The 16,823-nt window shown below is 42.9% G+C and overlaps 1 protein-coding gene across 2 annotated transcripts in view; it reads left to right on the top strand.

The window, feature by feature from the left end:
- The window catches only part of LRBA (LPS responsive beige-like anchor protein), a 721,911-nt gene extending 708,661 nt beyond the window's left edge, over positions 1-13,250 (top strand). For both annotated transcript variants that reach the window (XM_059066707.2, XM_059066706.2), the window contains exons 54-56: positions 2,956-3,152; positions 7,612-7,763; positions 12,075-13,250. In XM_059066707.2, coding sequence (XP_058922690.1) covers positions 2,956-3,152; positions 7,612-7,763; positions 12,075-12,165 — 440 coding nt within the window. In that variant the 3' untranslated portion in view covers positions 12,166-13,250. The remainder of the gene's footprint in view (positions 1-2,955; positions 3,153-7,611; positions 7,764-12,074) is intronic.
- The last annotated feature ends 3,573 nt before the right edge of the window (positions 13,251-16,823 follow it).

The following is a 16,823-nucleotide window of genomic DNA, read 5'->3' as shown; positions in this document are numbered from 1 at the left end:
AGCATTGCTCTAAAGAGCCAGGCGAGAACAAGGCCAGGCTTAGTGCGTCTGTTTCTCCTTCTGGACTCTGCCTGGGCTGGGTTCCACCTCACACCTGAACGGAAACTCCTGACCCAGTCTGTTTTACTTTCCAAATCTCCGAACGAGGCTGGGGCCAGGATGGCATTGAGAATGGAGTGGAAAGATTCTTCAGCTGGTTGGCCTGGAGGTCTGTCCCGTAGCATCGTCACATATTTAGGCCAAAGATATTCAGCAAGCTTTCTAAGAGCACACACAACAGATCAGGATCTGACCAGGAGCAGGGCTGTTTCCAGTTCATTGCTTAGTCAGCTGTCATAGTCTATTCATCTCTCTGTCTTTCTGCCCTGAACTGAGCTCTGAATACAAAAAAAGTACTGTAATCACATATCTCTTAGGCTTATCTGAGGGAGAAGCATGGAGTTTTTGAGTCACCTTATCTGTGTCTTGAACTATGATACTTTGTCTAGCTCACGAGACTTATTAAAGAGTCAAATGTTGGTGTTTAAAAATGTAGTTGGTCAAAACAATGAAATAGTAACAATGATAGCAAGAATTCTATAACTACTGGATTTTTTTCCCTTATACCCAATGATTTCATTTATCCTGAGCTAACATGAGTTCCTGGACTGTATGTGACCCAAACTGGACATGTAAAATGAACCTATAATATTACAGGCTGTCCTCACTTTGCACGGTGGTACAGCACTATAAAAATGACCATGCAAGATGAAACCATGCAAAGATATTAAGAAATCAATAATTTCAATGGAAAATATTATGAAAAATAATGGGACATTTTATGATGGTTCCATGGCCTTTAAAAATTTTTATCAAAACATTAAAAATTCTCTTGTTCACTTTTATACATATATGCATACATACACATATGTATGGACATGAAAGAAATAGTAAAACTCACATTTAGTACACTAATTTAAAACATTAGAAACATTAAGAATGAAAGTATTTTATTTCTTTGTGAAAAAATACATCAAGAGTACTTGGAGGGCTTCCCTGGTGGCGCAGTGGTTGAGAATCCGCCTGCTGATGCAGGAGACACGGGTTCGTGCCCTGGTCCGGGAAGATCCCACATGCCGCGGAGCAACTAAGCCCGTGAGCCATGGCCGCTAGGCCTGCGTGTCCGGAGCCTGTGCTCCGCAACGGGAGAGGCCACAACAGTGAGAGGCCCGCATACCGCAAAAAAAAAAAAAAAAAAAGAGTACTTGGAAAGTGCTTGCCCCCTTCTCTCCGTGTAACTTAAGATAAGGAGTGAGAATCGTCTCTGTGCCTTGACCACTTGTCAAACTCCTTCCTAAGTTTGTATCAGCTTCCAACATTTTATCTTCTGTGCTTTCAGTGTCATGAAATATCTCCTAGGTTTCCTTTACTGTGGAGATTTTTGCTGACATCACTTCTGGGACATCCTCACATTTGTTACAGCACTTTCATAAGTTTCACAGAACTTATGTCAGTAAGATCATCTTCACTCACTTCCTCTGGCTGCATCTGTAGTGATGTCAACACTCCCACGGTCAGCTCTATCTTCTATTAACTCCATTTATGTTGGCTTCCAATTTTACTTTCAGCTTTGTCACTCATTTCCTTACTTCAGATCCATCTTTGTTGGCCACTACCCTCTTTTGATTATCCATTTTTGTAAAATGTCATACAGTTCCATTCCTGGGAGACAGCGAGGCAGCACAACTACAGAGTCTGCTGTCTGTGCGTGAGCTGAGTCACAGACGTGCGGTGACCATTCACTAACAGACTTTGAAAGAAGTGATGGCATTGGTGCCCCATCATGATGCACACCTGTTATTTATAGTGATTTGTGGACTGACAAGCTGACCATGAAGTGTGTACCTTATGCAGTTCCTGTGATAACTGAAATCTGAACTGTGGCATTGAGGGACTGGGGTCATTTAGAGTGACAACTGAAATTCATGCATGCTGGAACTGTGCAGAGCAAAGACTGCCTTATGTATTTATGTCGAGAACACTAAAAACCTGTCAACTCCCCGAGTGGTCAAGAAAAAGCCGAGAGACACGTTATAACGGTCATGCGGGGAACACGTGATGATTCCATGTAGCCACGAGAAATTGAGCCTGGACAGGAGCAGGGCATATAGTCTAATTACCCCTTTTGTCCAACTCAGACGTGTCTTAGAACTTACTCCTCACACAAGCAGTTTTGGGTACCTGCTCCTCTTTTGCTTTTCATGTCGCAGGCGCTCAGTAAAGATGCAGTTTCTGCATCCTCCTCAAGCATCTCAGCCTGGAGGTCAGCCTGGAGAGTGGGGAGTGGCCGGGTACATGCCGCTTGGTTTAGGGGACAGCGGGGGGCAGGCTTGTTTGCCAAGGAGAACCGGAAGGATCTCTGTGAATTTCCCTGGGGGCTGGGGGGTGAGGAGGTGGACTAGCAGGGACCTTCTTTCACCACCAAGTAGCCAAAGCAGTGGGAGGGAGGATGTTTTAGGCCTTCAGAAGTTGCCTTGATGAGTTCTCACCACACAGGCCCCAGTGCTGCTACCATCGGGACCCTGTGTGCCTCACAGCAGCCGGTGTTCAGCCGAGGCCCAGCCTTCCTGGAAGCTCTTTTATTTAGGATTTGTAATTTGTCCTGTTCCTTTCTGAATTCCTCCAGTTTTTATCATCCCTTGGCATAATGAACTCCATAAAGTAACTTCCTGTCTCTTGAGAAGTGAACTTGAACGTGCATGACTCGGCTTTCTTCTTTCCCAAGTGGAAGGTGAGATCTAGCCAGCATGCAGATTTTACAAAATAACTGATATCTAAGATATAATTTTTTAAGGCTTTCTACAACTGTGATTATGGTACTGGCATCCTGTCTCAACGGTGCTCAAGACTCAGGTCACATTTGTCTGTTCTTAATCAAAAACTTCATTTTGCCTTTTGTTTCTCCTGTTTCCTCAGGAGGACCATGTCTCATACATTCCATGAATGGAGACTTGTTAAGGACTTTGGAGGGTCCTGAAAACTGCCTGAAACCAAAACTCATTCAGGCTTCCAGAGAGGGTCACTGTGTCATATTCTATGAAAATGGCTTCTTCTGTACATTCAGCGTGAATGGAAAACTCCAGGCCACCATGGAAACAGATGATAACATAAGGGTAAGTATACCTTACAGACTTTTCACCATTGTATGTTTTTACCTCAAAGTGTAAAGGCGAGTGAGGAGGAGGGAGAGGGTTCGCCAAAGAAACCTCTGTGTTCGGTCACCAGGGGCCTCTTTTCCACCCCAAATCAGCAGGCAGCACCTGGACAGGGCTTATCCGCTCCCAGCCCTGCCGTGTACTGCTCAGCCCGAGGTCACTAGGAGAAGCCGGGGGTGCGCCTTCGGCCATCCTGGGTGGCTTTCAGTGGCACTGCTCGTTTTTTTCTTGGTTTTGGTTTGTTTATCTAAGAAAGTTAACTGCAGAGCGTGGTCTTCTGGGTATCAAAGCTAAAATAGTGCAATGGAGCACCCCTAAAACCGGCTCTCTTTACACTCGAACTGGCCGATGGCGGGACTGGTAGGGGTGATGATGATTTAGGATTAGTATGTAATTGCAGACTTGACTTCTCTGTGGATAACAAGACCCAAACTCACCAAGTTAAGGAAGCTGGGCTTCGAATTATGATGTGAATCAGGCAGACATTTTTCACTTTTGGTATACAAGAGGTGGTAGTGCTGGTGGACCTTCCAGGGTCTTCTTTCATTTTCAGGACAGGGCTCCATAAGCATTAGAGGTTGAAGAAAAGAGTAAGGACTGCTCTCGGAGAGGCTATTTTTTTTTTCTTTTCTTTTTGTTTTTGATATTTATTTTATTCACTTATTTTCTTTATTTTGGGGGGCTGCATCGGGTCTCAGTTGCAGCACACAGGATCTTCGTTGCGGTATCTTTCATTGCGGCGCACGGGCTTTCTCTCTCTAGTTGTGGTGTGAAGGTTTTTTTTCTTTCCTGTTGAGGCGTGCGGGCTTAGTTGCCCCGCGGCGTGTGGGATCCTAGTTCCCTGACCAGGGATTGAACCCGCGTCCCCTGCATTGGAACATGGATTCTTTACCACTGGACCAGCAGGGAAGTCCCTGAGGCTATTTTTTTAAGGTCCTTCTTTTCTCACCTCCGAACTCCTTGGTGCAGGTTAAGGTAAAATGAAGCTGGTGTTCCTATCATTTCCCGCCCTGGGGTTGGAGGGGCATGTGAACTGAGTACAGTGAAGGGACCCAGGATGTATTGGGGGTGGAAAGAAGGTTGCAGAGGCCTCAGCCCTCTGAGTGTGGTTTAAGCTAGTTCTGGCCACTATGCTTATTGTTACCCCTGACGTGGGGCGACTTAGGTGACATAAATTCTCCCAGTTTCCCGGATCTAGGCTAATCACCCCCTTCTCTCACATAAATATTGGGGTCAAGAAGTATTAAGGAACAGAGGCCCTGAATATAGATTACACTGATCAGACTAAGGGCACTTGCTGCTTCTGGATCCTAGGATGATTTCTCAATCCAGTAAATGGCTTTCTTCCCTCTCCCATTCTGTGAGTTTTCTCCAGTGCATTTTGACCACCTCTGCCACGAAGGCTGCATACAGAGATTCTCACACTCTGCTTTTATTTTTCCCTCCCTCCATTTAAACCAAGTACACATTAGAGGATTTTCCTTTCCTCTTTTCTTTACGATAATAATGTTGAGAATCTGTCACTTTGAGTTGCGATTATATTTTCAGCTACACTAATAAATCTGTAAAGTAATTTGAAATCCCTTGCTGGCTAAAACCGTTTCTGTGGCATTTCAGTTAGTACCAAAGGCCCTGGGAAGTTCCTCAAGGCAGCGGTCAGAGGCTTTCTGCAGACTGTTCGTACACACATGCTTTTCCTCTCTGCCCTATGGCCGTTGTTTTTTTCCCTCTGTAATATTTCCCACTGGATTTTAGGCTTAAACAATCCATCGCCTTTTCCCCAGCACGCCTGCACTTTATCATACTAACTTGTAAGTGGCAACTGTGTGATTGAAGTGAGCTTGCCTAAAAAGAGCACTGCCCGTGCCCGGCTCCAGAGACCCACACTTTCGCAGCTAACTGCCTTGGGAAGGGTGGAAGGAAATCACAGGCTTGGACTAAGAGACATCACAGAACAAAAATCTCCACCTCCGTCCTGCAGTCTGAGCCTGTATAAGGAAAGGAGACCATGGAAACAAATTAGTCATTAGCTCAGACCAGAAATGAAGTTTCTTTGAAATGGCAAGAACCCTGAAGGCAGGTGGCCTGGGGAACCTCTGCACTCGCTAATCAAGGCCTCCCACCTGTTTTTATTTAGATGCCAGATTGTGCAGTGGCATTTGGTTAACATATCAGAGCACGTCAACTAGGCAATGTTTAGATGTCTTAATGAATAACTTAAATTTAAGTGGGCAGCCTGTACAGAGCAGCAAAGTTATGTTATCCTAAACAAAGGATCGCCCCCATTTCACCCATAGGAACTCATTTATTTTGTTTTCCCGGGGAAGCTGTGTCTTAGGATATGATTGTCGCCAGCAGATTGCTGTGGCCTGCTGGTACCTCCTGGAAACTGGTGCAACTACGGTGTTGTTGTCCGAGCACTCAGGAGTCCAGGGGCTGAGAGTCACACGTCCCCAGGGCCCTCCTAAAATCTCTACTCTCAACCCAACCTGGATTGAGACTGGAGGAGGCGTATGAGAATTGAGAACTACGTGAATGCTGGTTTGGGTGGGAGATAGGGTGCTATTCAGGAAATGCTACCCTGGCTGTTATTCTCAGGGAAATTTGACAAGTCCCTCCTGAGAAAGGCCGACAAAATATTTTTTAACCTTGGCAGGCACCTGGTTTAATAAAATGTTTTAGGTTCTTATACATGTGTAGTCCTAAAAGTCCAGGTTTTATTTGTTTCAACACAGAACTAGGAGTAGGGATTCTTTAGGACAAAGAGTTAAAGATTAATGGTTTTAATTTATGTTTTAATATAGCTCTTATCCAGTAAAAAGCCTCAAGTATAAAACTCAAGTGAACCACAACCGTAAGGTTAATGGATTTTCGACAGCTGAATTTTATAAGTGTAGCAAATAATTATTTGTTGTAGCCTTCATTGCATTTCCCAGATAAGCCCCTAGAGATTGACGTTTGTGAAATGAACGGGGAAAAAGGATATTTGTTTTTACTTATATTGAAAAATCTTACTATGGGTATTTGGTTAAAATTTAGAGAATGCTTCTTACATGAAAGTGTCTTCCACCCACAGGTTTTGATTTCTTAGGTGTACTTTTGTGTTCTTGAGAATAAGCCGTATTTAAGAGACCTCTGGAAGTTGGCATTTACTTGAATGTGAATTGAATGGCTATGAAACATTTCTGTAATTAAAAAAAAATTTTTGTCAAAGGGTAAAGACTTAAGGCAACTATACTAAAACTCCGGGTACAGAACAGTATAAATATATTTTTCAGAAGGTAGATAGTTTCTTTCTGGCCTACTAGTACAATCTGGATTCCCTCATTCACTGTGTCCAGGTGGACATAAGATTACAGATATTTGCAGTAACCTTTAGAACTCCCAATGTCGCCCAGCTAAAGAAAGGAAACGTGTATGTTAATAGACCGGGAAAAGAAGGTTTGGAGGGAAGGGGGCAGGAGGAGAGGGAGGGGTAGAGCGGGATCTGCTCCTCAAGTAAGGAGGGGCCTCTTACATCAGGAGCCGGCATACTTTCTCTTAAAAACAAAAAAAGTAGCCAGAAATGAATGGATGTGCCTTTGTTCCAATAACGCTTATTTATGGGCACTGAAATTTGGAATTCATATAATTTTCACGTGTCATGAAATATTCTTTTGATTTTTTTTTTTAACCATGAAAAAAATGTAAACAGTCATAAAAAAAAAAAAAAGAAAAAGAAAAGAAAGTGGCCTGCCTTTGGTAGGTTTGACAGGACTGAAGAGCAAATTCCGCGTCTGTACTTTGAGTTCAGCACTGGCAGGAAGCGGTCGGTCCTGGGGGCAAGAAGAAAATGCTTAAACTGGGTTTAATCACCCTGGGAGCTCACGGTTCCCTGCCGAGCTGTCTTCCCACCTGCTGTAAACTCCCAGCAGGCCTAGTGAAGGTGCTCGAGCTGCAGGTGGTCTCCTGTGGAGCTCAGCCCCACAGGCAGCAGCGTTTCATCAGTGATATGAGGGCAGCTAGCACTGTCTGCCCAGCCTTGGCGCAAAACAGGCTTAGCGGGACCACAGTGCGATGGAGAGGTGCCAGGAAGCGCTTCATTTTAGGGCGCGGGTCCCCGTGCACAACACGGACCGTTTAATTAGCAGTCATAGAATCGGAAGAGTTTGTCACCTCATCCTTAAAAAGCAGAAATTAAAAACAAAAAAACTCAAAAACTCAAGCGTTGCCTAACTTTGCCCATTTGACTTTTGAAAAATAGCAAAAGTCTTCTGTGACTCATGATTTCCTGAAAACTCCTCAGGAACACATACACACACTGTCCCTTTGTGGCTCCAGTAGCCGGCTGGCATCGTGTCGAATTAATCAGAGATGGGGTGAGGGGCCAAGTTTTCCGAGAGCCGTGTCTCTAACCGAATGTTGCTGTGTCTCACAGGCTATCCAGCTGAGCCGGGACGGGCAGTACCTGCTCACCGGAGGAGACAACGGTGTGGTCATGGTCTGGCAGGTGTCTGACCTCAAGCAGCTCTTCGCCTATCCAGGCTGCGACGCCGGGATCCGGGCCATGGCACTATCTTACGACCAGAGGTAACACTGGAATCGCGGTCTGTACTGGTGGCTTTAAAAACTGGCGAGGGAATGTGTGTAAATGGGCTGATGGATGGGCTGGGTTGTGAGGGTCACCTGTGCAATCAAAAGCGCTGATGAATATTGGGGTTTCCAAGATACTTTTTAAAAAGCATGATTTTGTTTGATGGCATTGCCAATCTTGGACAAAGGCTGAATTCTCTAGGAATAGACAGGATTTAAGTAACAAAGACTCCAATTATATTCCTGTGAAGCTTTTTATATTGAAGTACCTTTATTCTTAAACAGAATTTCATGTGAAATGCCTGTATGTCTGTCCATAATGATTCCATTGAGAAATCTGGCTTATTTCCTAAAACCTTCATTTTGGGGAGATAATCTTTACCTGGCATCTTTTTTCTTTTCAATATACAGTCTCTCATTTTAGTTCTTAACTTCTTTTACTGTGATAACCTATACATAAAATTTACCATTTAAACCTTTTTTGGGGGTGCATAATTCAGTGGCATTAAGTATATTCACATTATTATACAATTATCACTGCTATTCATTTCCAGAACTTTTTCATCTTTCTATCTCATAGTGTCCTTTGATGTGCAAAAAGCCTTTCATTTCGATGAAGTCTCATTTATCTATTTTTTTCTGTTGTTGCCTGTGCTTTCGGTGTTATATCCGAGAAATCATTGCAAAATTCAGTGTCACGAAGGGCTTCCTCTATTTTCTCCTAAGAATTGTATAGTTTTAACTCATATTTAGTGTTTGATCCATTTTGAATTAATGTTTGTTTATATATGATGGTCATAAGGGTCCAACTTCATTCTTTTGCATGTGGATATCAGTTTTCTCAGCACTATTTGTTGAAAAAGACTGTTCCTGTATATGAGAGATTATTTCTGGACTGTCTGTTTTATTCTATTGGTCTATATGTCTCCCTCTAAGCCAGTACCACACTGTTTTGATTACTGTAGCTTTACAGTAAGTTTAGAAATCAGGAAGTATGAGACATCCAATTTTGTTGTTCTTTTTTGAGATTGTTTTTGCTATTTCAGGCTCCCTTGAGGTTCCATGTGAATTTTAAGATTTTTTTTTTCCTATTTTTGCAAAAAACATTGAGATTCTGATAAGAATTAGGTTGAATCTGTAGACGGCTTTGGCTAATATTGTCATCTTAACAATAGTAAGTGTTCCGATCCGTGAACACAGGATATCTTTCCATTTATTTATGTTGTCTTTAATTTCTTTCAGCAATATTTTCTGGTTTTCAATATACGGGCCTTTTGCCCCCTTGGTTAAATTTATTCCTGAGCCTTTTTTGTTGTTGTTGTCGTTGTTGCTGTGATGGAAATTGTTCACTGCTTGTATGCAGAAACACAACTTATTTTTTGTATTGTTGATTTTGTATCCTGCAACTTTGCTAATAAGTTCATCACTTCTAACAGTTTTTTTGTGTGTGGAATCTTTAGGATTTGCTACATAAAGATCATGTCACTTGCAATAGAGGTAATTTTACTTCTTCCTTTCCAATTTAGATGCCTTTTATTTCTTTTCCTTGCCTAACTGCCCTGGCTAGGACTTTTTGTACTATATTGACCAGAAGTGGTGAAAGCAGGTATCCTCGTCTTGTTGCCAGTAAGAGGGGGAAAGTTTTCAGTATTCACCATTGAATGTGATGTTAGCTGGGAATTTTTCATAAATGCCCTTTATATTGTGTTGAGGTACTTTCCATCTATTCATAGTTTCAGTGTTTTTATCATGAAAGGATGATGAATTTAGTCAAATGCCTTCTCTCACGTGGGTTTCTTTTGTTGTTAATTTTGTTGATGTGATATATTACAATTGATTTTTGAATGTTGAACCATCCTTATATTCCAAGAATAAATCCCACTTGGTCACGGTGTATAATCTTCTTAATATGCTACTGAATTTGGTTTGCTAGTATTTGTTAAAGATTTTTGTATCAGTAATCATAAGGGATATGGTCTGTGATTTCTTTTCTTGTAACGTCTGTTTTACTTCGGTGTCAGGGTGTGTTGGCCTCATTGAACGACTTAAGAAGTGTTCTCTTTAGTTTTTTAGAAGCATTTGAGTTGGTGTTAATCCTTCTTTAAATGTCTGATGGAATTCACTAGTGAAGCTCTCTGGTCCAGGGCTTTTCTTATTGAGAGGTTTTTGATTACTGATTCAGTCTCATTACTAGTTATAAGTCTATTCAGATTTTCTATTTCTCCATGATGAAATTTTGGAATAATGTGTGTTTCTAAGAATTTTTCCATTTCATCTAGGGTATCCCATTTGTTGGCATACAGATGTTCCTAGTATTCTCTGATAATCCTCTTTTTATTTCTATAAAATTGGTAGCAATGTCTCCACTTTATGATTTTAGTAATTTGAGTCTTTTTTTCTTAGTCTAACTAAAAGTTTGTCAATTTTGTTGCCCTTTTCAAAGATGCAACTTTTGACTTTGTTGATTTTTCTGTTTTTCTGTCCCCTATTTCCATTCTAATCTTTATTGTTTCATTCCTTCCGTTACCTTTGGGTTTAGTTTGCAGCTTTTTCTTGTTCTTTAACGTGTAGAATTAGGTGACTGATTGAGATTTTAAGTATCTGTGTTTACAGCTCTGAATTTCCCTTTTAGCACTGGTTTTGCTGCATCCTGTAAGTTTTGGCTTGTTGTTTTGTTTTCATTTGTCTTGGTATTTTCTGATTTCCCTGAGATATTTTTCTTTGACCCATTGGTCAGTTTCCACAAACTGATGAATTTTCCAGTTTTCCTTCTGTTATTGATGTCTAGTTTAATTCTGTTGTGATTTTACAAAAAAATACTTTGTATGATTTCAATCTTTTTAAAGTGTATTAGGACTTGTGGTCTAATGTATGGTTTATCTTGGAGAACGTTCCACGTGCATTTGAGAAAAATGTGCATTCTGCTGTTGTTGGGTGGATGTTTATATGTGTGTTAGGTCCAATTGGTTTTTAGTATTGTTCAGATCCTCCATTTCCGTATCTTCTTTCTGGTTGTTCTACCCATTATTGAAAGTGGGTATTGAAGTCTCCAACCATTATTGTAGAACTGTTTATTTTTCTCTTCAATTCTGTCAGCGTTGGTTCCATATATCTTGGGGGGCGCTGATTGGTTCATATAGGTTTGTAACTGCTATATACTCTAGATGAATTGACCCTTTTATCATTGCTATATAGTGTCCTTCTTCGTCTCTCGTAACATTTTGACTTGAAACCTATTTTATCTGATATTAGTATAGCCACCCCAGCTTTCTTTTCATTATTATTTGCATGGAATATCTTTTTCCATCCTTTCACTTTCAACCTGTTTAGATCACAGTGAGTCTCTGGTAGACGGCACATAGTTTGGTCATGTTTTTAATTCATTTTGCCAGTCTCTCTGCCTTTTGATTGGAGAGTTTAGGGAAAGACTTGCTTTTGCCATTTTACTGTTTGCTTTCTACATGTCTCAGTGCTCTTTTGTCCCTCATATCCTCATTACTGCCTTCTTCTGTGTTTAGCTGATTTTCTTGTTGTGACACATTTTAGTTCCTAATTTTGATATGAGGTACTACTAAGGATACTAAGTATGACATCTAAGGACTCTCCTAACCAAACCATACAGAGAGAGGTCTAAGATAATAAATAGGCTTCTGCCTCCTGGAGAGGCTCCTCTGAACCGCCTGTCTTAACTGCTCCATCTCTTTCCCTGCACCACCAGCTCAGGGACAGCGGAAGCAAACAGCAACTCCTGCCTATAGTGATGTCAGTGAGTCGCTGTGTTGGGAGGACAAGGCCCCTCTGCCCTCAACACGATGGGACACAGAATATTCTTCTGCAGGGTGGTCAACACTCTGATTTCTTACTCTTCATTCATTCTGTGTCACATACCTCTGTCAGTCGCTTGATTGTGTGCTGCTTCCTCCACCAGCAATTACTTTGAGATTATGATTCTCTATTTTGCTTCCAATACCCAATATAAAAAATTCACCTGCCCAGCCTCTCCGCCTCAGAAATTTTCTAGTCTGTTCAGGTTTGTGTGACTCATCTTGCACAAACTAGCTGTACTTTCAATATAAAGGCAAGCTGTGAATTGGATCCGTGTGGAGTGTGAGAGGTGGGACTCTGAGCTTACTCAGGACCGCATTTTAGTCATCAAAAAACGTACCGTAAGTCTCACAAATTGTAGGTCTGGCTGCCATCTTCTGTATTTACCTTGTGGATGTGGGGAGGGCAGTTCTTTCTTTAGTAACAAAGCCTGAGGAGATAAATACGTTCGTAAACCCCTCCTTCTCTCTCTGCTTCTCCCAGGTGCATCATTTCTGGCATGGCCTCAGGAAGCATTGTTCTGTTCTACAATGACTTTAACCGGTGGCATCATGAATACCAAACCCGCTACTGATAGTGACAGCTGGGCTTCAGCCTTGCCCCCCAGCCTGGGCACAGGAAGCGCCCTCAGCATCTTTCTCTTAGAAATAGCAATCACATCTCTGAATGTAACTTAAATTTGCTCTAAGAAGCAAAATATTTTTTAAAGTTAATTGCTATTTTTGTAGACTTTGCTTGACTTTTTTGGGGGGAATAGCAAAGCAGAAAACTGGCTGCTGGGTTCTGTAGTTTAAAAAAAAAAAAATCTATATTTTTAGTCATAATGAGAAGTCTATTTTCACCAATTATGGAAATAATAAATACACAGTGGAGCAAGTAAACCCACTTATGCTAGTTATATTAATGGAAAAACACTTCCCATTTATCTGTAATCTTGAGAAATGTATGATTTTAACAATAAGGAACGGGTTATAATACTGGGATGAGGGAATTTTATTTACGCTGTACTTTGGGGCCTGTGTTTTTCCAAACAACTGTGCTTCTTCAGCACTGAAATTTCTGGGATTTAAATAGCGATGTTTAAATTATGGTAAATGTAATTTAAAACATCTCAATGAATTATTTCTATCAATATTATTCTTCGAGCATGTTTTAGGCCTAGAAAGTTATGGTTTGGGGGAGGGTATTTTATTTTACTGTGTGGTTATCATAAAGGATCTAATGTTATCGCAAGTGTGAAATATTTACAATGTTTTCCTGATCTGTCCCCTTCTTAGCACACCAAAATGAAATGATGGACATGCTCTCGTGCTCACAACCTCTGTTTTTCTTTTAAAGTAAATGCAAGCACCGGAGCTCACTCCCCAACGGGCTGACTGCGCTCACGCACTGAGGCAGAGCCGTTGTCGGCCCCCCCCCACCGCCTCCATCCCCACCCCTGGCCCAGGAACAGAGGCTACTGGGTGCTGTGTGAAGCAACCCTCGTTTTACCTTCTGTCTGTTGTTAAACAATCTTCATCTTCCTTTTGATTAGCAGTTTGTACTACAAAAATGTCATTCTGGTGTTGTAGAATTCTAGCAGATTGCTGTGTGGAATTCTGTGAAAAATATTTGAGAAAAGGTCTGTATTGCATCAATAAATTCTTCGTAAGTTGTGAACTCTGCGTTGAAACTGACATTCCATCTCTATTTCTCTTGCAACTTACTTACCTAAAAGGGGTCGCCTCCCTTTTCCTACACATTCAGCTCTTCCCTAAAAGCAAAGATTTTAGGAATGGAACAACTCAGTTGTTTGCCAGAAAAAATAAATAAGATGGTATTTGTTTTGTTGGTAATAATCTTTTTCACTCCTACTTTTGAAACAATGATGATTATATAGATATTTGCAAGGAAAATGTCAAACCCTGGTTCAGTCATAGTTTTTGAACAATAACCAATAGGTGAGCAATTCTCTTGAATGAAAACAGGAAAATGGGCATTACGGAAATGAGAACACGAGACCTTTATCTAACAAACAAAAGACCAAAGGAACTTTATACACTGTTCCGTCTAAAATCCACCGTTGTTTTATAAACCGTTAACAAAACAATAGATGGTAAAATGTGGGAGAGGGGAAGTACATCTTAGAGTCAAAGACATACCCAGGTTACTGGTAAATGAATCTCCTCACTGGTACTAACCTGTGATATCACACTTCGGAAACTTTGGGGAAAGTGGTAGAAGAAAATTAGGAATATCTAAGTCATATGCCAGGCATATGATACTTCAACTACCTGTTTAAACAAACCTGAAGCAAAGTCCATGAAGCAGCTTCCTCTTGGAGCCTAAGAAGAAAATCGGTGCCTCTACCGCCCTACTGTTTAAAACTTACAACTGTGGAAAATCCACTGAAACTTAATACCTTAACAGCTGGCATCAACACACAGCTGCAGCCAGCTCCCCACATCCGTGGCTTCCACCGACCACGGACGCAGAACCTGCGGCTGCCGAGGGCTGACTGTATCTACTCATAAAACGAATCCTGCTGGCATCCGCACAGGCTTCTTAGGGGTAGACTCTGTTTAGTACCGTATATGTTAGTGTTTACTCAACATTCACTTATTTCATCCAATTTTCACTCCTTTAAACGAAATGACTTCCAATAAATATAAACCAATTAGGGAAGAAAGTCAAAACTGAGGTGGCTTGGGATGAAACGGGATGACCTACAACAGCCAGGAGCCACGGCGACACATTCAGGAGGCGGTGCGGCTGCGAGTGCGGAGTGTTAAAATGCACTGCCTCGGGCAAGTAAGGTGTCCCTCACCGATGGTGTGGATTCTGACGGAAACATCATCAGTCAAGTCCGTGAGGCTCTAATTTAAGAAATACCACTGGATTTCTAGGAGAAAGCATATGAGGGCTTAGAGCAGAGAGAACACGAAAACCTGAGAGGCACACGAATGCGAACTGGTGGACAATCCATTCAGGAGAAGCTTGTTCCCAAAGTGGACCAAACATCCACAAATAAATGTTCCAATAAATTAATCCAATGAAAAGGAACAATTCTGCCTTGAGATAACCCCACACTTCAGTTCTGCTTGTCGGCGTGAGGGACGGTCCCCTGCCTGGGACCCATGGAAGCCGGGTGTAGCACATGAGGTCGGTAGCTTATCACCAGGCTGCCCGTTCCCATTCAGCTCCGAGAGCAGAGCCCAGCCAGGGGCCTGACCGCACATCTGGGGCCGTGTGTCCTCCCACCTCGCTGTCGCAGGGGCAGAGAGATGCCAGAGGTCACTTGGGTCAAGTTGGCAGACAGCCAGGGAATCTGGATGCAGCCAGGCCACACGTCCGCTTTGCACCTCTTTCTGCAAATATAATTGAATTTAAATGGCACATAACAGTTTAGATCCACCAAGATAGGACTTTTCACGGGAGAGATTTTCACTAGGGATCTTTGATACGTTTTTACCAGACACGATTTCAGGAGCTCTGACCCGGTTTGGTTCTCCTTCCTGCAGCAGCCCCACCCCCTCTCCATCACTGCTGAAGAGCCCAGCAGCCCCGGGACTGATTCCTTCCGCATCAGGAAGCAGAAATGTCTTTACACAGTCGGAAGGATCCCACACTGAGCTTGATGGAGCAGCTTTGCCACTTTCCGGCGTGCGTTGGACGATGCCAGCCCCACAGCCTCACGTCATCACGTGACATCACATGAGGCCAGAGCATGTTCACAAACACAGAGAGGAGGAGGACGTGAATCTGAAAATCTGCATAAACCATGCATATCCACAAATATGCCTGTGCCTCCACTTGGCTATTTCTGCCCCATCAAAGACGGAGGAAAGTGTTTTCTACTTCAACTAGGAGAGCAATCAGCCTTGCTACCTCCCTTTTTTTTTGTAGCATAAAGTGTAATGACGTTAATTCTATAGGCATCGCAAGTTATCACTGCAGGGAAAAGCAAGGAAGCTGGGAAGGCAAAGACCATACAGTAGCAAATCAAAAAAGTAAAATTAAAAAAACATTTTTTATTTCTACCTCTTCTATTTTCTCTCAGATGAGTGGGAGAAACATCTTTTGGATCTTTCTTTTCAATAGATCTGAAAAGTAGAGTCCATGATGCTTTTCCTGGGTCGCCCAAATCACATGATCACCATATAAAAGCCCAAGGCTGCGATGAATGACACTGACACATCACTCCCTGCCCTGCCTCTCTGAGCCAGAAATGCAGATTGCTCAAACCAGAGGGCCTCACGTCCTTCTTCCTAGAGAACAGGGTGGTCTGACCTGCAGGCAGGGGAAGCAGGTGACCTACAAATGTCCCTCTGAATTCCACAGCAGTCACGTGCCAGAAACATGCACTGAACTATTTTCCTGTCTCAAGTTCAGGAATATTGTTCCTTGCCAAAACCAAAATTCTGGGGCAGCCCGGCAGAAGCAGCTGGCTGTGCTGCAGCTTCAGACTTGGATCAGCTGAGAGACACTCCCCAGGCTTGATCTTAGTGCCGGCACGGGCAGGTGCCCAGCCTCACACCATCAAACTCGGGCTGAAACCCTCCTGACCGCCAAAGGCCACGCTGCCTGCTCTGCCCCAAATGAAGGCGGCTTCTGTTTGAGGAGGAGCATGGCACAAGCAGGTCCGTCTCTGTACCAAATACCTTTTTCTTCCGCTCAGCTGCTCGATGATGGCAACACACGCCCACTGACTTCAAGGCTGCAGGTTTTATCATAAAACAGCCCCTTAAAATCCATTGGCCAAGACTAACCAAGGTTGCACACATCCGCCTCCCTCAGAGAGACTACTGTTTTCCTTCATCTAACAGAACTCACACGCCCCTGCCCTGGGAACTTCTTAGCCGCCTCGATTTTCTACCACTTTGTCAGGTGTCTTCCCCAGCCCATCCCACCTCCGCCTTAGGACACAGACGCTGCCCCTAAAGCATCCCTGACCACCTGGAGGGGTGGGGCACAGCAGCTCCCAGGACACCTGCCCCGGGGCCGGGAGAGGCATGGCTCCGTCAGCTCGAGACCCATCTGAGTTTCCACATTTGTTGAACAGGGATGTTAGCTGTTCTCTCAGGGCTGTGGTGTGGCTCAAACAAGACAGTGTGAGAAAGCTCTGTAAACTGTGAGCTTTCGTTATTATTTAGCACCTAGGCATTTCCCAGAACTAGACACTCGCTCCTTTAGAAAGCAGCGAATTCTGTCACCGGCCTGCTCCTGCGACGCTGCGCTCACACCTGACCCTCA

The sequence above is a fragment of the Kogia breviceps genome, chromosome 6, assembly GCF_026419965.1.
Source record: "Kogia breviceps isolate mKogBre1 chromosome 6, mKogBre1 haplotype 1, whole genome shotgun sequence".
NCBI lineage: Eukaryota > Metazoa > Chordata > Mammalia > Artiodactyla > Physeteridae > Kogia > Kogia breviceps.
This window is presented reverse-complemented; position numbering and strand designations above follow the sequence as displayed.